Genomic DNA, 24,623 nt, shown 5'->3' with positions numbered 1-24,623 from the left:
GAGAGCTTTCAAATAACCTTTATCCTAACATTATTAAGTTACTTCTTTTGCTGAGGTAAACATAACTTAAAACTTATGTTCATTTTCAAATATCATGTCTCTCACCCCAAAATAACAAATGCTGGGTCATGAGGTTCTTTGCATGACAAACGTGTTATCTGTGTCTTAAAACTAAAGCCTGGAAATACTTTGGGTAAGCAGGTAGAGTTAAAATTTCCATCTGTGGTTTTATTACTCCTAATGATTATTTTCTTTGGAAGGCATTCAATTCTATTTTTTTCTAAAGGTGTCTGGGCTTACTTTCCCATTGTTAGGTGTCTGCCATTTCAAACATGTAGTCGGGTTTGGGGGAGGTTCCCGGAATAGCATTCCTGGAGACAGTGTACACTTTGGCACACCTGTTGTGCATGGCCAGTGGTCCCTCTGACCTCTTTTCACTTCCTTTCAATTGTTAGATAGTAAGAAGTCTGCACAGAAGCTCCAGGGTCCATAATAACCATTGTAGTTTGTTTAGGTTGAGACCCTTCCCTTCATTGGCCACTTTTTAAATGATTACTTATTTTAACCTTTCACCCTAGATACTTTGGGTTATGTGTGTCTAAAAGATGTCTCCTTTTTCTTTTCTTTTTTTTTATAATAATATTTTTTTATTATATTATGTCACCATACAGTACATCCCCAGTTTTTGATGTAAAGTTCGATGATTCATTACTTGTGTATAACACCCAGTGCACCATGCAATACGTGCCCTCCTTAACAAAGGTGCACTACCTCTCAAATATGTCTTCAGGTGTTATTTTGTAATATAGATCATGCAACCAAAATAGATATAACATTCGTTATAATGAGCCAGGTTCTATGTGACATTTGTACGTTAAATAATGGAGTCCTTCTAGCATATGTCTTAAGTAGGGGGTATAACTCCTCCTGTTTTATAGATGGGGAAGCAGACACGGAGATGGTTAGTTGGTCTGTCTGTTGTCACCATTAGTACGTGCTGGGAGAGGGTGGGGGCCACATGGGAGTATGGTTTTTTTTTCTCATTTTGCATAGTGCTCATGTACGGGGCTGTCCGATAGAACTTTCTGTGATGATGGAATGCATCTGCGCTGGCCAAGATGGGAGTTACGAGCCACTTAAAATGTGTTCTTGAATCTTGAAAGGTGGCTCGTGCCACCGAAGCACTAGGTTTTACATTTTAATGAAATGAAATTTAAGTTTTGTCACATGAAGTTGTGGCTGTTGTATTGGATGGTGCAGCTCTAGAATGATGAACTTCCCTCCAGAAATTCTGGCTCAGGACCAACTTCTAACACAAAGAGATAGCCAAATCCTGTTGACCTGATGCTTGTGCATTCCAGCAGCTGCCCCCCTGGTCACCCTCTTGCCTCTCCTTCTCTGGCTGAGCCTGGCCACTGGTTTCCAGACATCCATCTGCTTCTGTTCCTCCACCACTCCTGTTTGGCCCAGCTGAGTGGGAGCCGTGGCTGTGGCCCCTCACACCGAGTGGCGTCCTCTGCGTCCCCTCCTGTGCCATCTGAGCCGTCTCATGGCATTAGTGCTTTTGGTTTCCAGTTGTTTCCCTGAAAGCCCCAAGCATCCTGTCTTCTCAGTCAGGTTCTCTTTGGTTATTTGGCTTAATGGGTAGTCTTCCTGTATCTTTGGGAAAATATAGGATAGGTCACTGAGCCATCTGGGCTCTGTTTTGAGGATTTTCTATCACTGAGCCATAGCTAGTCTCTTTCTCTTCTACTACAGGGTTTAGGTTTTGAAAGTTTATGAGAAAGATAATTGATAATGTCTTGTTCCTATTTCTGAGGCAAAAAATACAGTGTTGTTTACATAGCTCCACGAGTGGTACATGGCGGGCATTTGGGGCCACAAATGTGCGCAGGAGTGTTACACAGCCGGCCCTTCGACTCGCGAAAATAAACAGCACTGCGATACGTGGGAGAGGATGACTTTTGTTTTCCTGAAGTGACCACATTAGCCTTTTAATTCTTAGTGTCTAGAATCTGCCCAGCCACAGCCCCTCCTTCTCACTGAGTATTAATGCCAACAATGTGCTTTTAAACATGATCACCTCCCAGCAGTAAACCAGGAAACTAGTTTTTGCATGAACCACTTGAAACAGTCTTCAAGTCTCTGGCACGGTTTTCAAAGTAAGCTTTTCTAACCAATTATTGGGATGACTTCAGTTAATGTGAAGAAATTAATTCTCGTAAACAACAACACACTTTCCTCCACAAGGGTGCGTGTCTGGTTTCCCCTTTTTAAAGATGTCTACTTTTTGGAAAGCTGTTTTCATCACTATGAAGAAAGTCACACATGCACACACAAAATTAATATATAATTTGCAAGCATGAAAAAGATTCATTTATGCCATTTAATTACAGTGTTGCTCACTTTATTTATGTTTAATTATACCTAATCGAGCCCAGTGATGTTTGGCAGATATTAGCAAGCTCTAGCTTGTAATTTTTCTTTAAAAAACTCAATTACAGATTTTCATAAACTGGAAGTTGGTGGGGGAGGGGACTATGTCTTTGGTGTTATTTTATTAAAGGAAATTAAAAAGCTGATTTCTAAACACCAGCTACATAAATCTAATTTGTCATTTCCATTTGCGTGCGCTAGATTTTCTCCACAAATAACTTCTCTGTCCAAATTTGAGCTTTTAAAGTTCAAAGAACCAAAGTTAATAACTTATTGGCTGTACAAATAAATAGTGCTTTAGACCCAAGGCCCCCAAATGTGTTTCCTGGACAATTGATGGTCTGTGAGGATCTCCCCTGTGGTCTGGGGAACGGCTCCTAGAACATGTAGGTGGGATCCACTTGTGTTTTTGCTAAGTGCTGAATTTGCAGAGGGGGAAAAGAGAGAAGGGGATTTGAGGACTGTTTACTTTGAGTCATTTTGCCATTGGAAAGCCACCAAATGTGGCTTAAAAATATTGGGCAGAGTGTCAGAGCTACTGCTGCCGCCAGCTTGGGTGGAAATGGCCCAGCTGGAAGCGGTCCTCTCTTGCCTTGGAACCAAGATAAGGAAGGCCGCTCACAACTTCACCCCCATCCCACACTGACCCCCACCCTCATCGCCCACCGCCTGCCCACCTCCACCGGCCCATGAGAGTTATCTGGCCTTACCAATCGGGACATTGTTGTGACCCTCATAGGCTTTTGTTTCCTGGAATAAAGTAATAATGATACAATAAAAAAAACAATAACAACTTCAGGAAACACTGCCTTCAATGCTATTTGTTCATCCATTTGTTTAGTCAGCAAACATTTATGTGTTACTCACCAGCCTGGTATGTATGTTAAAGAAAAAATATTCAGTGGCACTTGTTAATAAGGATGGCAAGTTAGGTTTTACTCGCTAGGTAGGGAGGGGGACCACCACAATGGGATGTAATAGTGGGAGAAACCACTGGGCTCCATCCCAATACAGCATGGGCTCATGGGAATTTATAGTTGGGAAAGGGGTCAGTGGGTGGAAAATTACTGAGGGGTCCTGGCTGAAACCAACCTAACAATTCTTTGCTAAAGACAAGCCGGGGTGATTGGACTGCAAGGCTCCATGAGACTTCAAGTGGAGGATGAGGAACCCGAGCAGATATTGAGGGTGGGTGGTTCTGCTTAAGCTGACTTAGCAGAGGACTTGCTAAAGCTGGATTTCACAAGCAGGAGAACGGGTGGGTCTGGAAGAAGGTTAAGGAGCCTGGTAAAGTTTGGTCAAGCAAAGAATCTTTGTAAGTACCAGGTGCCCTGATAGGCTCTGGAGAAAGAGTGGTGAAAGGAGGCGTTAGATATCAGGGATTGTTCACTTATTGTAGGATTTTGGGAAATCACTAAGAATCCTATGGCAATGTTTTTTTAAAAAATCGGGTTATTGTTTTATGCATGTGTGTATGTTTGCACCTTGAAGCTTATTAATCAAAAGGTCTCTTCAGGGATTCAGGGAAGTTGTAAGTATTTCTTTTAAGGTTTTAAGGTACCAGGTCATAATTTCAAGAACAAAGACTCTAGGATTATTTAAAGCCTAAATGCATCTCTACCATTGGTATTAATGGCAGACTACGCTCCATAAAAATAAAATACATATCTAATTCTGACGCCCAGGCCAATGACTGACTAATGCCCCCACTCCTGGCCCAGTCTCCTCTCACATATCCTGCTTCACCAAACACACACGTACAGTCCTTCCAACAAAATGATGAGAGGGAGAGCTGTAGCGTGTGTAACCTGAAAAGTGTCAGAGAACCAGAGTAGGACAGAGGTGAAAGCTGTAAAAACAGATTTCACTCAGGGACTATTGCAATGGGGGAAGAGAGGCCTCAGTATAGAACTGGGCTCAATTCCAAATACAACATGGACAAGTGGGGATTTTAGCCAAGGAGCGGGGTGGGGGGCAGTGGATGGAAAATTCCTAAGAGGAAACATCAGGGCGGGGGGCGGGGGGGGCAATTCTGGCTAAAGCAGACCTAACAGGATTCTTGCTGAAGGCAGGCCAAGGGGATCAGAGGACAGAGAGGCAGGAGGGAATTTGATCAGATATTGTGGGTGAGCAGATAGGAAGGTGGGGGGTTCTGGCTTAACCGACTGCTCGGGATTCTTGGACACCTGGGCTCTTGAGGACAAGGCCCAAGGCTGGGGCCTAATTGTGAAAGTAGCTCACAGGAGCCTGTGGACGTTGGTCAAAAATGAGGTAACCCTAACCACAATCAGCAAGGCCAGCTGACTGTCCTCTTTAAGTACCCTTGTTTTTTGTTTTTTTTAAATAATTTTTTATTATGTTATGTCAGTCACCATACAGTACATCCTTAGTTTTTGATGTAGTGTTCCATATAACACCCAGTGTTATATAGTGTTGCCTATAACACCCAGTGCTCCACGCAGTATGTGCCCTCCTTAATACCCATCACCAGCCTATCCCGATCCCCCACCCCCCTCCCCTCTGAAGCCCTCTGTTTGTAAGTACCCTTGTTTTATCTCACCAAAAAATCCATTCCTACCATTTCTCTTATTTCCAACCGTAGGATACTAGCCTGCTGTGGGAAACCATTTGCCCAGGGAAATTGCCCATTTTATATTCGAAAGTAATGGGGGGAAGACCCAGAAGATCCGACACTGTTTTCACTAGACGCACGATTAGACCATGTGATCCATGCCAACGTACTTCAGCAGACATCCGTGGTTGCCCCCTGTGTCCCTCATTTGGTAGGCAGTGATGACCAGGCTCCAGGGGCGTGAATTCAGCCGGAGCCACGCAATGGCACGCCCTGTGTGTGCTGATGGCCAGCACGCTCCAAGATGCGTTGAGTGGGCAAAACTGGAAAACGAATTGCGGAACAGTGTGTTAACACACACACACACACACACACACACACACACACACACACACACAGAGGATATTAGGATATTTCTGGGAGGTTTTCCCAAAACCGGGGAACAGTGTTTGCCTGTGTGGAGGGAACAGGAAATGAAGAGACCAGGGATAGGAAGGAAGGTGTACTGTTTGACTTGTTCATAAAAATCTTGTGTGTAGTAGTAGTTTTTCAGTATAAAAAGTGATAAAGAGAAAAGGGACTAGACATCGTGGCTGGCCGTAGTGGGGTGGACGCGAGTTTCAGAGGCACAGTCTCTGCGCATGCTCAGCGGTGCGACCCTGACCGGGAGGCTGTGAGCCGCCTGCCCTTCCAGCTGTTCAGCCTTTTCATTTTTGCCCTTGGTAGGTAGTTATTGAACTTCATGGAGAAGGTTTCAAGGCATTTTAACCTCCTAGTTTTACTAAATGAAATAAAGACATCAAAGTAGACATTTATATTGGGGTAATTTAATGTTTATATGCTGTTTACTTTATAGCCTGTATTTCAAATAATTACAGCATCCCTGTGTTTATGGTGCTTTAAGAATATGACAATCCGTGGTTGCTGCTGTGGACGCTGTGCTGTCACTCAATTCCTTGGAAACATCTTCTCTGACTTTCTAGTTAATTTAACATCTAGAATGATCACCTCATAAATTTCTTAGACTATCATGAACTGCAAGCATTTTTTAAAAGCTTAAAAATAATATTAGGTTGGTGTTTTGATATTATCTTTTTAAAATGACAAATACTTTAGAGAAAATGTATTTTAAACTAAATTCCCCCAAATAATCAGTCTCTATAAAAGTTCCCAGGAGACTATATGGTTCACAGTACCTGTTTAATACATTTAGGTATTATTTTGTGATCTTAATGGACACACAGCCTTATCTCAACCTCTAAGTTAAATCTACTCTGAAATTACTATTGTTGCCACTAAAACATATAAACTCTAAGTAGAAACAGTAAGTTAATATCCAGATAATGAAGGCAAAATATGATGCATTTGGAGCCTGGCTTTGTTGTTTTTTCTTTCCTTTTTTTTTTAAAGATTTTTATTTATTAGAGAGAACAAGAGCACAGGCGCGTCTGCTCATGGGAGTGGGGGGAGGAGCAGAACGAGAGGGAGAAGCAGGCTCCCTGCTCAGACATAGGGCTCCATCCCTGGACCCTGAGATCATGACCTGAGCCGAAGGCAGATGCTTAACTGACTGAGCCAACCAGACATCCCTGTTGTTTTTTCTGTGCATGGTTTGGTCCAATATAGAATGGAACAACAACAAAAAAAAAGTTTCACGAAATCTTCAGTCTGTGAAGTATGGTGACATATAAATGACACGCAATGATATGTGGCAAAAACACGGTGGTCAAATCAGTGCTCATGTATGTGCAATGCAAACTCTAAAATACAGTCAGGAATTAAAAATAAGCACGAAGATCTTCCCAACACTTACATACCCCTTATTTTTCAAAAGAGATGAGTCTGTCAATTCTTTCCAGTCCATGTCTGCTCAGATATTCATCTAGTTTCTCAGAAATGGAGAGAGGAAGTGAATTGTTGGAGCAGGAGCAATGAATGAGAGTTGACTGCCTGGCAGGGGCATTAAAACAGCAAAACTGCCTATATAGACACAGGGGTTTCCAAGGTTCTTGTATTACAACACAACGCAGTAGTCGATTCAAGCAGGTATGGTTAAATTATATTTTATGTACCATTTTCAAAAGATAGATAATTGCAAATCATTGTAGACATATTTTTATTCTACAAAAATAATTTAGATATAAATTGATGTTTCAAGTAACCCAGAAAAAATTGGAGACTAAAGGTCCTCTTGTTCCCCAGTGAGGCTTTTTATTATACTTGAATCTGGAAAGTTGGTTTGTTGGGTTGTAGAGAATCTAAAAAGATACCATTTATTTGGTGACTGCCCACTCAGTGTTTGATTTATAGGTTACAACTTTTATATTTTTTTTTCTTGTTTATTCCTCAAAACAACTCTGTGGGGCAGGCATGTACTATCTGCCATCTTGAAGATGAAGAGACTGAGGATCAGAGAGTTCCCAAAATAGCTTCGTGGAAAAGTGACAGAAATGGCCTTCAAACTCACGTGTTTTTGGTTCCACTGTAGGAAGATATATACTTTTTCTCCTATGTCAGCCTTGCTTGAAAAACAGAATTTCAGACATTTATTCCCAGTTAGTACACCTTCTCATTCTCATTTCTCTTTCCCTTTGTATTCCCTTCTGCCCTCTTCCTTTTTCCTTCCTTTCTTTGTTGTGTTGTAACTTGCATATGACACCCTTACAATCCAAGCTGCCTACATCAAAGTATGGTTTTGAAACTTTGCTCTCGCGTGAAACGTTGACACGGAGATGCTGAGCCTGTGGACAACGAGGTGCCCATCCCCCTTCCGAATGTCACGTGCATCACACTTTGATCCTGGAAGATTGTGAGAGGGCGGATCCTGTCACACTGAAGGAGAGTCTTTGGATACACTCGGCTCTCTCAACAACTACTTAGCAAAGACCCACTTCTGTTCCAGTACAGAAGCACATTGCCCATGTACAAAGCACCCAAAACAGCGGGAATCTCCCCGCAAAGATCTAGTCCAAGCCCCAGACAATTCTTTTTGAATATGTATCTTTGGTGTTTTCCTCATTGCGAGAGTGAATTAAATGATCGCAGAATTATAAAAAATTCAAAACACCTCATGATTTCACTACCCATCCCCCCAAAATAATCCCCCGCTAACAATTTTAAAATTCTAATTGTGAATTAGTCCAAGTCATTTTTTTTTCCTTCTGCTGTCTGTGCCTTGGTTTAAAACATTGTCTAGTTAGAGCACGCAGGATTCCGAAGGTTGGCGACCTTCTGCCTTTTCTCCTCCCCCACTCTTCGTTTGGCATGTTCAGGGTACACATTTGAAAGCCTGGCTGAGTAACTGAAATGAGGAAGGAGAGTATTGCTCCTCCAAAATGTGAATGAGTTAATTAGTAAAACTAAATTGAAGTGTTAGTATGAATCTCTTTTATTCCGTGGTTTGTTGAGTACAGGGAATACTCTCCTTTGTGTTGGTTTTGCTTAGTTGACTGTGCATATAAATACAGATAAAGGACTTTAAGTATATAAATTTATAGGCTAGTGGGAATTTTGAACTAGCGGGGGTTTGCTTTCTGCATCCGAAGTTGACAGGTGAGGAAACTTAGAGATTCTGGTGGAGCCCTTCCCCCCTCTGCTGCACTGCGCTGTGTTCTTGGGCTTGCTCAGCAAGCTCTCCACGTGGAGGGATAAAGTACTAGACGGGTCCTACAGTGTCGGGGTACAGAATCTGACTCCAGAATTAAACAGTGTAGGTTCAAATCCTGGTTCTGACATTAAGCTATGTCACCTTGGTTAAGGTACGCTTCTGGGAAGCGCCATACCCCCATTCATGAAATGGGAATAATGATCGTGCTTCCCCCATTTGGAAGACGTATGAATTAATGAGATAATGTGTACGAAGTTCCCAGCACAGAGTAAGCACCCAATAAATGTTAGTACTAGTTATTAATATTTTTGTAAGAGATGGGATCACACTTCTAATTCTGTATTACAACTTTTTTTAAGCTACCATGAACACATGTCCACATCATTCTTCTTACAGTTGCATTGTATTTACATCATATGATAGGCTATGATTTATTTGGTTCTGGACCTTGTGGAAATGATCATATGTGCATCTGTTTTGCCCATCCATGGAAAGCAGTACTGTGTTCTGACGTTCAAATCTAGAGAAGCTTGAGACCTTTAGTATCACACAGTTTAATCCACACAAGAATTTAGTGTTCTTTTAAGAAATATGTCAGAATCTTCCTGCTCTCACACGATAATATACAGCTAAAGATGTCAAGATGCGTTCTACTGCTTAGATTTCTAAATTTGTCAGCTTAGGAAATTTCTCACGCAGTTAGCCACATTTCTAAAATATCACTGTTGATATCAAAGTACTTATTTTCTGCCTCGATAAGTGAGTAAGTGTCTGGATATTTCCCTGACTTTAGTTTCTGAACATGCCCATGACTGGCTTAATTAGAAAAGAAGAAAGTGCCATAATTCTGCCATAAACTAGCAATAATGCAGCAGTGGGGGTCCTGGAGAACCTTTATTATTCAAATGCTCATGGCTTCTTGAATAAAGTGGGTGACTAAGTATACTTATCGTAGTAAGAGAGATTATTAGCCGTGGGAGACAGAGTTGAACTTGCTGAAAGAGCCGCCTTTGTATCCAGGAAGGCCGGCACTCGGTAATTATTAGACCTGGTCTTCCTTTTATCCCAGCCGTCTTTTCCCGGCTTGCCTGTCTGACTAGCATTCTGTTGCCTGTTAATCCCTGCAGGAATGCGGCTTTGGCTACGGGGAGGATGCCCAGTGCATGGCATGCCGTCCGCACAGGTTCAAGGAGGACTGGGGTTTTCAGAAATGCAAACCGTGCCTGGAGTGCGCCGCGGTGAACCGCTTCCAGAAGGCCAACTGTTCTGTGACCAGTGATGCCATCTGCGGGGACTGCTTGCCAGGGTATGTCGGGCCATTTCTGTCCCTCGTAATTAGGGAATTCTTTTTCAACAGGCCTTTCCCTTGTTCCCTCCCAAATGTGAACGCACACCACAGGAACCTGAACCCATTTATCGGGTGGTCGTGATTTCCTCTGTGCCCACCAGGGACTGTGCGCTGTGACGGGCGCTGGTTACAAATAAAATGAATACGCACACCAACAAAGGATTCGAGTCACGAGACTCTAAAGAGTTTCCTATAAATCGACAAAAAAGAAAAAGTGGACAAATGGACAAAAGAGGGAACGGGCAGTTCACAAAGGAGGAAACGCATGCGGCCTGTGATCATATGGCCATGTTCATCCTCCTTAGCGATCAGAGAAATGCAAATCACGGCCATTCACTCATTTCCGTGGTGTTTGTGAAGCAGCTAGGAGGCATTGCTTTAGCAGAAGCTAGGAGTAAATTCTGCAGAAAGGTAGCAGAGGATGGTTTCTGTGGAGGAAGGAGAACCTAGAGCAGATAAGGCGGGTTAGGCATGCGCAGTGATGGGTAGGCAAACGGCAGTGTTTGGGTGGGTCACCAGGGTACGTGAGCTCTGAGCAAGACTCGGAGGAGTTGAGGCAGTTTGCTGAGTAGATGTATGGGGGAAGAGCTCTGTGGTCACAGGGAACTCAGAGACAGGCCCTAGCATGGACATGACCCTGGAGCTCAGGGACGCTAGGAGTCTAACACGGGAGTCCCAGCTCTCAGTCACTGCAGAGGCAGGGCTGTAACTAGACTTAGCCAGAACACGCCCAGACATGCCCACAAATCAGAGTAGGTCTGACCAAATAATAGCACAGTGCTAGTGCTGGGGCTCTTGTTGAGGGCAGAGGAGAAGACAAACCTGTGGGCCTGAAGGGCCAAAACAGGGTAAGAAATAGCTTGATGGGCCAACTGTGACCCTATGCAATGACTTAGCACCTGAACAGGTGCGAAATGTAGTGGTCTAACACCAAAAGCACAAGCAATGGAAGAAAAAAATTTCCCTTGCACTTCACCAAAATTAAAATCTTTTGTGTTTCAAAGGATATCATCAACAAAATGAAAAGACAACCCACAGAATTAGAGGAACAATTTATAAATCACATATGTGATAAGGGACTGTCTTATCTAGAATATATAAAGAACTCTTATAACTCAATAATGAAAAGACCAATAGCCCAATTAAAATATGGACAAAGGATTTGTTTTTTTGGGGGGTTTTTTTTGTTTTTGTTTTTTTAAAGATTTTATTTATTTATTCGACAGAGATAGAGACAGCCAGTGAGAGAGGGAACACAAGCAGGGGGAGTGGGAGAGGAAGAAGCAGGCTCATAGCGGAGGAGCCTGATGGGGGGCTCGATCCCATAACGCCAGGATCACGCCCTGAGCCGAAGGCAGAAGCTTAACCGCTGTGCCACCCAGGCGCCCCCTGGACAAAGGATTTGAACAGACGTTTTTCCAAAGAAGATACACAGACCGCCAATAAGCACATGGAAAATGCTCAATGTCATTAGCCATCAGGGAAATGCAAATTAAAACCACGTACTTCATGCCAACTAGGATGGCTGTGACCAAAAAGACAAGGACAAGGGTTGGTGAGGGTGTGGAGAAACTGGAACCATTGTCCACCATTGGTGGGAATGGAAAATGGTGCAGCTGCTTTGGAGAACAGTCTGGCAGTTCCTCAAAACGTTAAAATAGAGTTATAATGCGACCAAGCAGTTCTGCTCTTTGGTATATAATCAAGACAATTGGAAACCTGTCCACACAAAAATGGATACACAAATGTTCATAGGAGCATTATGCACCATGGTCAGAAAGTGGGAAAAACCCATAGAAAACATCATGCTAAGTGAAAGCAGCCAATCACAAAAGATGTATTATACGATTCCACTTGTATACGATGTCCAGAATGGGCAAATCTCTAGAGACAAAAAGTAAATGAGTGGTTACCTGGGACTGGTCGTTGCAGGGGTGCTGGGAAGAGTGAGGGGAGACTGCTTCAGGGTATAGAGTTTCTTTTTTGGTGTGACAAAAATGTCTAAAACTGATTGTCCTGATGGTTGCACAGCTCTGTGAGTACACTAAAGGCCATTTAATTGTATGCTTGAAATGGGTGGATTGTAATATATGTGAATTAGATCTCACTTAATCTACTTTAAAAAAAGGAATGGTCTATAACCTCAGGTGATGCTGATATCTGTGAATATCAGTACCCAGTGTTGACCTTATGCAAATGTGATTGAGGAACATGAGCCAAGCATCTGACACATCTCTGCTGTTCCTACTCCACAATGCTGATGAAAGCATGTCAGCGTCCATCCGCTCTCTTCTTCTGTGGGGCAGGGAGAAGAGGAGGTCCACAGGAGATTCAGGGGCAGAGAGAGTGGGGAAGAGCACAGGACCAAAGGATCTGGTTTTTCAAGGAGGGAACCCACAGGGCTATGCGGCTGGAGTGTGAGAGAGGGCGCGTTCTCCCCACGACCTCCCACCAAAAGCGCTTCCTCATGCTTAACCTCTTTCGTTGTCATCTGAGCCCGTGGCTTTAGCTTCTATAATGTTTGCTCATTCTTTAAGTAAATGCTTAGATGTGGGAAAGTCATATATAAGTGACTAGACATTTGAATGATGTTTCATAGTTTATTTATATGATTAGTTTAAAATTACATCCTTTCTAAGCCAGCATGAATGTATGAGGCAGGCAATAATTACATAGTGACTTTTACCCAGGCCTTCCAGAGTGTTTTAAAGGGCTGGCCCAGCTTCACTATATTTGTGTGAAGAGGGTAAATAGTTGAAACCGATTTTATAGACGAAAATTGAGGCAGAAGGAAAATAAGCAAATTGCATACTGCTCCCAGAAAAGTGATGCGGAAGTCAGGCCGAGGGTGGGCGTTTTCATTTCTAGCGCTACTCCTGTCTTCTGAAGCCTCAACCTCGCCCAAGTTAGTCTTCTGTTGCCCAGAGGCTCAGCCCCAGCAGGACAGCAGTGTGGTCTTTTTCCCAGTAGCGGTACTGTGTGGGAATAGTCTGTCCTCTACGCCCTCAATTTGAGTGATTGGAGACAGCCGGCCCCCTTGTTACCAAATATGTTCAATGACTAGGCCAATTCCTTAATTTCTCTGACACCCATTTTCCTCACCTACAAATGATCTAATAATACCAACCTGCAGAATTGCTGGAACCACTGAGAATTTGATGCACGCCAAGTGCCAAGCAGAGTGCCTAATCCACGGTAAGCACTAAATACAGATTTGACCTCGTCACCAATTAATGTTACTGGGAGCCAGTGAAAGCTTTACATGACTGTTTCATTTTGTGCTTTGTTTTGTTTTGTTTTGTAGTGGGCCTCCGGCCTCCTCCTCTGGTTCCCATGTTCCCATCCTTTCTCTGCTAAGGGGACCTGCGGCCCGGCCTGAGAGAATAACTCAGCCCCTGCCAGTTCTTTGCGCCTCTACTAACGATGATAGCTAACATTTATTGACCATTCACTATGTGCTGAGCACTGTATGCAGATTAGTTTATTTAATCATCAAAAGCATTCCATAAACCAGGGATTAATATGACACCCCCTTTACAGAGGAAGAAGTTGATCTTTGGAGGGGATAAATGACTTGGCCAAGATTGCCCAGCTTGTCATTGCACTGTTGAGCCCCCATACCCAAACAGGGTCTGGTTTCACAGGGAGATCTCCCCTGGAGCCGCTGTGACTGATGACTACCCATGAGGGCTGCCACTGCCCTTCTGCGCCCCACCCTCACTGCACCCGCACACCCCATCAGCCCCCTTGCTCCTGAAGGTTGCTTGAATTGCTGTGGTGAGCTTTCTCATCTTGGCACTTGGTCCCCCCTTGCCTGTGCTCCAAGTACACTCCAGCAACCCCACACTGTGCTTGGCTTTGACCCTAATGATTCATCTCTTCATTAGTTCTTGTTCAGTTTCAACAAGCGGGTATTGGTGTGGATTGCTGAGGAACATAAACAGTAGGCTGTCTGTCAGTATGAAACCTGGTACAAATAAGAGTATGGGAGGGAAGAGAGTGGTCATCCAGTATCTAACATACACTGCAGAAAATGTTACCTGGGCTTGACTGTAATACACAGGACACACTAACTGCCTTCCCAACGGAATTAAGTGAGAGCATTATAAAATCCAATGTAATTTCCCTTTTTTTTTTTTTTTTTGCATTAGCTATCTGAATGCCCAGAGTAAAATTTGAAGTTCAACTATAGAAGCCGGGTTAGCCAGACACCTGTATATGTCCCTAATCCCTTTTATTTTATTTTTTAAAAGTTATGCCCTTTCTCACTTGGTCAGAAAGCAGAGTTACAAATGTTTCTATGTCCCCCAAACCATGGCAGTCTAAGCAAGAAAAAGTAAAGTAACATTTCAAGATTGATACATTTATTTATCCACTTAATATTTTCAGTTACATGTTAAACTCTAATGTCTGTACCTTCATCTTCAAATTGGAGGATAATTTGAGGCAACTCTTCTAAAAATTAAAAACACAATGTCTATGATGGTTAGTATATAATTTATAATTTAGTAAATATTCTGTGTTTTAGGCTTCTGATTTAATCTCACTTTATACAAAACAGAAAAAAAGGAGAGTCGTTTGATGGTTTTGAAAATTTTGTTAAAAATTTTTTCATTAAAAAATTACATTTAATTAAATTAATTAAAATTTAAAATTAAATTTAAAAATTAAGTAAAAAAACGACTTAGAGTCTGCCATCAAGCCATTGGCATAAAGAAGCTGACAGATCAGATTCAGAATGCTTCTGTCCAGTCTCCGTGCCACTGAAGATAGTTGCCCTCAGAGTAACGTCTAAGCATCATGTCTCCTTGGGAGTAGTGGTTACACACACGGGAGCCTCGTGAATCAGTGTACCCCCTCAACCTCATTCCCAATTAGAATTTCAAGCCATTTCTAACTTTGTATTTAATGATCATTCAAAACATGATGTAATTTGCTCACCTTTCTAGCCTCATTTCCATGATGGCTCAAACCCATATTTTAATCAATATATTTTTGGCAAATATATTTTATTCAGTTGTCAGGGAAAGCTCAGACCTCAAGACTGTGCTGTCACTAGATTTTCTTATTTTAAAAATGTTAAATGTCTGTGTTTGTTTCCCAAGAAGTTTTAAAGTATGTATTTCTATATCAATAGTTGATATAGAAAATGTTGGATATTACATTTTTTATTTCACTCTTTGTTCTCATTATATTTATATAGAATGAGTGTTTATGTATAAAATTATTTTAGATTGTGTCAATGTTCAATTACTTATAATTTGGCAAATTTTCTGGCTGAAAGGATAAATAATATTAGTTTGCATATATTCAATGTTTAGTAAGAAATACGTCCTTAATAAGAAAGCTCTCTTACATTACCCTATGGTTTTTACCTTATTTTAAATTTTTTAATGCATTTTTGTTGTAAATAACACAAAATTTACCATCTTAACCATTTTTGAGTGTACAGTTCAGTAAAGTTACTTAACTTTAACTTTCACAACATTCACATTGTTGTGAGCAGATCTCCAGAACAGTTTCATCTTCCCAAACTGAGATTCCATACCCATTGAGCAATAACTCCCCTTTTCCTCCTCCCCTCAGCCCCTGGTAACCTCTGTTCTACTTTCTGTTTAAATGAATTTGATTACATACCTACTCTGAGTGTAATCATGTAATATTTGTCTTTTCTGACTGGTTTGTTTCACTTAACATGTCCTCAAGATTCATCCATGCTGTAGGATGTGAAAGTACATTTCTCCACGGACATTTGGGCTGCATTCACCTTTTGGCTATTGTGAATAGTGCTGCTAGGAACATGGATGTGCAAATATCTCTTCCACACTCTGCCTTCAGTTCTTTTGGATACAGTGCAGGAATGGAATTCCTGGATCATCTGGTAGTTGTATTTTTAAATTTTCAGGAACCGCCATACCGTTCTCCACAGCAGCTGCACCATTTTCCATTCCCACGAACAGTGCACAGTGGTTCCAGTATCTCTCCACAGCCTTCCCAACGCTTGCTATTTTCTTTTTTTAAAAGATTTTATTTATTTATTTGAGAGAGAGATATCAATCACATAGGCAGAGGCAGAGGGAGAGGGAGAAGCAGACTCGCCACTGAGCAGAGAACCTGATGCAGGTCCTCAATTTCAGGACCCTGCGATCATGACCTGAGCCAAAGGCAAATGCTTAAGTGACTGAGCCTCCCAGGAGCCCCAACACTTGTTATTTTCTGATTGGTTTTGCTTTAGCTTTTAGTAGCCTTCCTAATCATTGTGATTTTGATTTGCATTTTCCTGATGATGAGTGACTTTGGCTGTTGGCCATCCTTTTATGTGCTTATTGGCCATTTGTATATCATCTTTGGAAAAATATCTATTCAAGTCCTTTACCCTTTTTTTAATCAGGTTATTTGATTTTTGTTGTTGAATTGTAGGTGTTCTTTATATATTCTAAACATTAACTCCTTATCAGATACGTGATTTGCAAATATTTTTTCCCCTACTGTAGGTTCATTTTTCACTCTGTTGATTGTATCCTTTTTCATAATCCTGGAAAAAAATATTATTTTACTATCAGTTAGTACTTTTTTGATATGACAACTTTTTTTAAACAACTTTATTAAAGTATAATTGACATGTAAAAAGCTGTACATATTTAATATATACAACTTGATGAGTTTGGGGATAACTATACATTGATTGTATCTTTTGATGAGTAAAAGTTTTAATTTTCATGTGTCCAATGTATCTTTCCTTTTGTTGCCTGTTTCACATATGCCTTTCAATTGCCTTTTGGTGTGTCATACCCAAAAAATCATTGGCAAATTCAACGTCATGAAGTCTTTTTCCTGTTTTTTTTCAGGAGTTTTATAATTTTGGGCCTTATGTTTAGGTCTTTAATTCATTTTAAATTAGTTTTTGCATATGGTGTTAGATAAGGTTCCAACTTTATTCTTATGCATATGGATATTCAGTTTTCCCAACACCATTTGTTAAAAAGACTATCCCATCCCCATTTAGTGGTCTTGGTACCCCTGTCGAAGATCATTTGACCATATATGTGAGAGTTTATTTCCAGGCTCTCTGTTTTGTTCCATTGGTCTACATGTCTGTCTTTATGCTGTACAGCTTGTAGCTGTAACTATTTATTATACTGTATTGTCTATTGCACACTCTATTGTATATTGCACGCTACATTGATTATTATAGCTTTGTGATATGTTTCAGTATCAGGAAATGTGAAAAAGGAAGGCTGAGCAAGTACTGAATGTATCTGGGCACTTGAGACAATTTACCTAGTTTTATTAAATGCAAATTTTGCATCAACCATAAATCATACAGAGTTGCTACTACAATATCCAATTACACAAAATAATTGCTTCTACCTTGCCCTCGATAGACTTGGTCTGCAAATTTACTCTCCATATCACTGTTTCATCATAGAAAAATAGATTCTCAAATATGTTTAGAAATAATCACTGTTAATATCTGGTATATAATAGTCTTCTAAATTTTTTTCAGTGCAAATATATATATGTAAATTATCTTAGCTGCTTTGGTTAAAAAATCTGAAAGGATCTATATACCAAAGTGTGTGCTTGTGCAATATATAGTTATATTACCCACCTTTCTTTTTTTTACTTATTGCTATTTCATGAGTTAAAAAAATACATATAAGAGGGATGCCTGGGTGGCTCAGTCTGCCTTCAGCTCAGGTCATGATGCCAAGGTCCTGGTATCCAGCATCTGGATCCCTGCTCAGTGGGGAGCCTGCTTCTCCCCGTCCTCTTCCCCCTGCCTCTGCTCCCTCTCTCGCTGTGTCTCTCTCTGTCAAATAAGTAAATAAAATCTTAAAAAAATATATGTATAGGAGATCTTCATCATTGTTTCTTAAAGGCCACTTTGTATTCCATTGCCTTGGGACTACCATGGTTAGTCATATCTACTGTTGTATATTGAAATTGTGCTAACTGCGTTTTCCCTTGTATAAACAATACTGTGATTGCATTGTTATACATACAGCTTCACCCACTTGATTGTTTCTTTAGGATAAACTTCAAAAAAATGATAGGACCGATTAAAGGGTATATAAACAATTTTACTGGGTTCTGATGGCATATTGCTACACTGCCCTCCTACAAGTAGCAGTTGATAATGCCACTGGCCTATAGACATGTGCTTATTTTGTCTCTGCTCACACCAACACTTTCCCAGTTTTCTAAGTAAAAATGGGATCTTTCCATTGCCACGTGACTTTACTCGATTAGTTTAATGAGGTTAAACATTTCAGTGTTAAATTTTTAAAAATTTAATTGCATCATGCTTTCTAGTTTTAACTATGAAGTTTTAAGATTATGAAATGTTCTTTTCTGGGGAATTAATGTTCTTTGCCTGTTTTTCCATTGCATTGTTCACTTTTACCATTATGATTTTTAAGGTTTCTATTATAGACTGAAGTTATAGACAATATTATGATTAGAAGTATTTTTCAGTTTTCTTTTGCCCATTAACTGTGCTGCTGATGCTTTATTTTTGCTCTTCAGATGTCTTTAATATTGTGTGTGTGTGTGTGTGTGTGCCTGTGCATCTGTGTATATGCGTGTGTGTGTACGTTTGGGTGTGCACGTGTGTGTGTATGTGTGGGTGTGTGAGGGTGTGTGGTGAAAACTGTTGATTTCCATTCTCACTGCTGGGTTTCTTATTATGCCTAGAAAGATATCCCCATATGAAGACTGTACAAGCATCTCCCTACATTTTTCCATTGCTTTTACAGTTTGCTTGGTTTTTTTGGTCTCTGCATTTCAAGTGTTTAAAAACTGGCACTTGATTTAGGAGGGATTTTGTCATTTAAATGACTATAGAAATGCCAAAGACCCCTGATTTCCTATTCCCTCACCAGCACCACCTCAATATATGGGGTTGAGTACAATTTACAAAGTTACGTGTAGTGGAATTGATGTTTCTCAGATGGTCACTGCATCTAAGGATGTGTCTGTCTAAGATACTGTTGTATTTAAGCCTTTGAGTTGCTTTTTTTTCTTTAATAAAACTGGTAATGGAGATAACTGATAATTTACCATGAATCTGTTTGCTGCAACTTTGAGCTGAGAAGAAATAGCTAACAAGGATTATTTTCTCTTCTAGATTTTACAGGAAGACAAAACTTGTTGGTTTTCAAGACATGGAGTGCGTCCCTTGCGGAGACCCCCCCCCTCCTTACGAGCCGCACTGTGAGTGAGCGTCACACACACAGCACAAGGGCTCTCGGCCTCTTTTAGAAACCTTCCTACAGTTAACAAATGGAGCCCAATCGCTCTCTCCACTGTGGGGCTTCTAGTGGGCCTGCTTTTATCAAGCTTCCAGCAGGATATAAAGCCCTTTTGTTGTGTGCCTCAGTCAGCAAACTGTGTCCCTTGATTTGAATCTCAGAGTGAAATACAGACATTTCGCTGCTGCTTGTTTCATTCAAACTTTTATCTTTCATTCTAGATGTATAACTCAGGCGACTCCACTTAACTAGGTGATCCAAATCCTAAAGCATAATGTCTTTGCCTCAGCCCCATGAATTCCTGTGTTTTCCCTTCTTAGTCCCCAGTACTGTCACGTGGTGGCTTCCCTGCCTTTCCAGAGACATTCCTCTCCATGAATCACCTGCCCTAATTAATGTATTTAAATTAAATATTGTTCACTTCCTTCACTCCTTCATTTTTCTCATTTAACAGATAAACAGGAAGAGAAAACCCATTGCATGGTGGGAATACAATTGTAAATGAGAAAATTTGGCCTTTTCTTCTTCGTATTTAACAATGATCTTTTTGATGATATTTTTTCCTTCCATATAAAAGGTATTTGTTACAAGTTACCAATTCGCATTGATGTCGAATAGGAAGGAGAGTAACTCCTCACTTTTCTTCATCCTAAGTACAGATCTGGTCAGTGGAAACTCACAAGTGATGGATGGGGAAAGAAATCAGCAGGTGGGCTCCCCCACTGTGCTCAGGGCTTGTCTGTGCTAAGCAGGTCTGCAGGGAGCTGTGCTGCTAGTACACAGGCACCCAGGACACAGGCGCCAGCGAAGTCTGGGAGGGAGGAAGGAGGTGCTTGATCCCGTGCCTAGGTTGCTCATGGCTTTCTGGGGAGCATTGGCGATATGGATGTGTCTTTTTAGGGTTGCTTTGATGTTCTTTTGCTTCTTTCTGTGACAAAAGCCTCCTCTGAACTAAGTGAAAATTATCGCATTATTGATAAGGCCACACAGTTTCCAAGAATGTCATGGAATTTGCAGTCCATATTATTATGTCCTTTACCAAATGCATTACTTTCTATTCTTCATTTGATGTAGTAGAAAGGCAAAGGAAAAAAAAAAAGATTCTTTCTAAGTTTTACAAAAATGTGTGGCAACCCTCTTCTTTATAATATGCAAGAATTTGCCAAATAATTCATTGCATTTAACAAATGCAGTGTCAAATGTTACGTATCAGTCATAGTAGGTAAACTGTTGTTTTACTTAATTTTCTCACTGTCCCATGATCAGGTCCAGAAAGGTTACAAACTTTCCCCTTTTGGCTGGGAAATGGTGGAGATACAATTCTGACCCAGGTCTGTCTAAACCCAAACATTGTGCTTTTGTCACCACACTCTTGTCTCCCTAAGAAAAACCAAGTTGTCTAATCTGTCCTCTGTTGGCTGATGTAATCTACTATACATTCAGTTTTTGTTTGTTTTAATATTCCTTTTTTTTCTAAAGAAAGAAGTATATCTTTTTTTAAAAGATTTTATTTATTTATTTGAGAGAGAGAGCATGAGCAGGGAGAGCAGCAGGCAGAAGGAGAGGGAGAAGCAGGCTCCCTGCTGAGCGGGGAGCCTGACCAGGACTTGATCCCAGCACCTTGGGATCATGACCTAAGCCAAAGGCAGACACTTAACCGACTGAGCCACCCAGATGCCCTGTTTACTTTAATACTCATCATTTAAACAAAAATTCTAAAAATCGAACATAGTCTACACAGTCTGTAAAAGGACATGTCCTCTTGCCAATTAAAACAGGGCGGTGACCTGGGCTTGCCTGTGGGTCCGCTCGGCCATCATTTCGTCCAGAAGGCAAATTAAGATCATACACTTCGTCCCAAACTACCATTAAAAGATTTAGTAAAGTAGCTGCTATTGCCCATTGTAGAGTTGGAAAGTACTAGGATTATTTTTTTTCTCTTTAATTTACTCGGTTTAAATTTAATATGATCTGGTCATAAGTCTGAGGCATTGGAATTTTTTGCCTTTAGGGATCTGGCTAAGCTCAGACGTCATAAATTAGACTTTAAACATAGTTTTCACATTTAACTTTCAATGTCTTGTAAAGCTCTGAGTAAGTTACAGTTCGAAAAGAAAATTAACTAGTTTAATTTATATGTAGAGATCTATTTCTCCATACATGAAACTCTTTAGAAAGCGAAGAAAAACAAATTACTTTTGTTAAGTCAGAAATGCAGTGCGCAAGGTAATAGCCTTTCAAATCACAAAACAACAGTCCAGGGTCTTTAGTGAGTGTTAATCCTTATCTCTGTAAAAGAAAGTTTGCTGCCTTTGGCACAGTTCTTGGGAATAATTCCAGGGCACAACTAATCTCCTCAAAAGAGATCTTGAAGTCTTTGGGGGGAATTATGTAAGGCGCCTTATGTTTTCATTTCTTCTACTTTGAGTATTTCAACTCATCCACAAAGAACTACTTCTCCAGTGATTTTTCCCTGCTGAGGAGTTCCTGTTTCATTTAGACTCAGCTGTAGGAAAGTGACACCACTCAAGCTGCCTCAAGTAATGGGGTTTGGGGCACCTGGGTGGCTCAGTTGTCTGCCTCAGGTCACGAGCTCAGGGTCCTGGGATCGAGTCCCATGTCAGGCTCCCTGCTCAGTGAGGAGCCTGCTTCTCCCTCTCCCTCTCCCCCTCCTCCCGTTTGTGCTCTGTCTCTCTCAAATAAAGAAATAAAATCTAAAAAAAAAAAAAAAGTAATGCGGCTGGTTTCAAGGATATACGTAGGAGTGAGAGGCTGGAACTTCCCTGAACTTGGGGGCAGCCCTTACTTGGAACCTGGGGCAGCCCTGGAGCCTGGGGACTCTAGCCCCCTGCTGCAGGAGGCTCTGAGTTCTGCCCTGAGCTCTGGTCAACACCACTGATGCTCCCTCAGCCTGCGGGACTCTGTTTACGTCTCCTCCTTTCCCCTCATGCTTCCAAGGGGCTGGTCTATACTTCTCAGTCATGCTTCTAGAGGAGAGAATCTGATTGGCCAAGTAAAATACCATCATCCTGTGAGACAGAGCCTTTTTCATTTAGCTGTTGAACAAATATTTGAGTGCCTACTGGGGGCCAGGCACACAATGATGGACAGATAGACCCCAATCCCTTTCTTCTTGGAGCTTATGGCATAGTGGGGGGGTTGTCAAATAACTACTTCAAATTAAACACTATTCAGATACTACCCACACAGATGCAAAAGTGTGATTGGCCAGTCCTGTGCCTGGAGGGATCTATGGTGCTCTAAGAATGTGTAATGGATAATGATGTAGGAACACTGGGGAAGACTTTCTAGAATCATGACTTTCGAGCTGTGATTTAATGGATCAGTTAGAGGAGGATGAGCCAGAAAAAGAGACCAAACCAAGGGCCAGGGAAGTCAGATGAAGCCAGAAGAGTATGAGAGGGTCCTCTCCTGTGCAAGTTGGGTCAGTTGACCATGGAAATTTCCTTTGCACTTCACACCCTGGACGTCTATGATGACGCTGATAAACACCATTTTAGTGAGAAATGGAAATGAAGCCAGATTATAATGAAATGACAAGCTAACATAAGGGGAAGAAGAGAGACGATTATGGACAATTGTCTAGAAGTTTGTCTGTGAAGGCGACATGGGAATATGCAGGCAATGGAGGAGTTTTGTTTTATTTCATTTTTGAGGTAGGAGACTCATTTGCTTGTTTGCAGGTTGAAGGAAAGGGTCCTGTTGAGAGAGATTGACTACTTTATATGAGAGAACAGTAGAACGATCAGTCCTATAAGGATTGCTGGAAAAGGATCCTCAAACACATTTGTTGGGTGGGCCTTCTCTGGAAAGAGGGAGTGCTCCCTGCTATAACCAGTGAAGGAGGGGAGTGGGGCAATGAACATGGACTTCTGCATTCGGTGGTAGGGGGTGAGGGGCTCATAGGCTTGGCTTGTATGTATGTGAAGTAGGAGGCATTGTGTTCTGCCACGTCAGGCAGGAGCCAAGGAACTCAGAGGCTGGAGAAGCACAGGTCTTTGAGATTCTCATTACAGAGTGTGGGAGGGAAGTTGATTCGAGAAAATAGTGGGTTTCCTGGTAGCACCAAGAGTCCAAATGAAGTTTGTGGTCATAGCAAGGCATTGTTTGCTTCTCATATGACGTCTGTAGGTACTTCTGCTGCAGGGATGACTCAGGCCACCTCTGATGCTGCCCCAAAACACACGTAAATTGTGCCCTAAATGTGCAGCTTACAGCAAGCTATAAACAACTCTTAAAAATATTGTCTGTATTGATAAGCAAGAATAATTTTAAATAAATGTTAATACATTTTCTTATATTTATATAATACCTGAAGTAAGCCAAAGTAATGACTTAACAGAAACACAAGAATTGAAAACTTCCCACATTTGTCAACTCTCCTTGGGATCACATATCACACTTTCTTTATCCATGCATCCATCGATGGACACTTAAGTTGTCCCATATCTTGGCTGTCCTAAAAAATGCTGCAGTGAACATGGGATGCATATATCTTTTTGAGTTAATGTTTTCATTTTCTTCAGGTAAATACCCAGAGGTGGAATTCCTGAGCTGTATGGTTGTCCTATTTTTGTTTTTTTGAGGAAACTCCATACTGTTTTCCACAGTGGCTGCACCAATTTACATTCCCAGCAATGGTGCACAAGGATTGCTTTTTCTCCATGTCCTCACCAACATTTGGTATTTCTTGTCTTTTTGATAATAGCCATTCTAACAGGTGTGAGGTGTTAGCTCATTGTGGTTTTGATTTGCATTTCCCTGATGATAAGAGATATTGAGCATCTTTTCATGTACCTGTTGGCCATCTGTATGTCTTCTTTGGAAAAATGTCTATTCAGACCCTCTGCCCATTTTTTAATCAGATTTCTTTTTGCTATTGAGGTGTATGAGTTCTTTATATATTTTGGATATTAACGCCTTCGCAGATGTATGATTTGTAAATATCTTCTCCCATTCAGTAGGTTGCTTTCTCATTTTGTTGATGGTTTATTTTTCTGTGCAGAAGCTTTTCGGTTCGATGTAGTCCTACCTGTTTATTTTTGCTTTTGTCAACATTGCTTTTGGTGTCAGATCCAAAAAATCATCACCAAGAACCAATGACAAAGAGTTTACCATCTATTTTTTTTTCTAGGAGTTTTATGGTTTCAGGTCTTACATTCAAGCCTTTGATACATTTTGAGTTGACTTTTGTGTATGGTGTAAGAAAGTGGTCCACTTTCATTCTGCATGTGGCTGTCCAGTTTTCCCAACACTATTTATTGAAAAGACTGTCCTTTCCTCATTGTGTATTTTTGGCTCCTTTGTCGTAAATTAATTGACCTTCTATATGCGGGTTTATTTCTGGGCTCTCTATTCTGTTCCATTGATCTGTATGCCTGTTTT

The 24,623-nt window shown here is 41.1% G+C and overlaps 1 protein-coding gene across 3 annotated transcripts in view; it reads left to right on the top strand.

Moving 5' to 3' along the window:
• TNFRSF19 (TNF receptor superfamily member 19) overlaps positions 1–24,623 on the top strand; it is an 86,100-nt gene that overhangs the window by 23,946 nt on the left and 37,531 nt on the right. For all 3 annotated transcript variants that reach the window (XM_045797096.2, XM_045797095.2, XM_045797094.2), the window contains exons 4-5: positions 9,743–9,921; positions 19,094–19,179. In XM_045797096.2, the coding sequence (XP_045653052.2) occupies positions 9,743–9,921; positions 19,094–19,179 (265 nt within the window). The remainder of the gene's footprint in view (positions 1–9,742; positions 9,922–19,093; positions 19,180–24,623) is intronic.

This window comes from Ursus americanus, chromosome 10 (genome assembly GCF_024610735.1).
Source record: "Ursus americanus isolate L20-20 chromosome 10, mUrsAme1.1.p, whole genome shotgun sequence".
Lineage (NCBI taxonomy): Eukaryota > Metazoa > Chordata > Mammalia > Carnivora > Ursidae > Ursus > Ursus americanus.
Note: the sequence above shows the minus strand (reverse complement) of the source record. Positions and strands in the feature narration are given on the sequence as shown.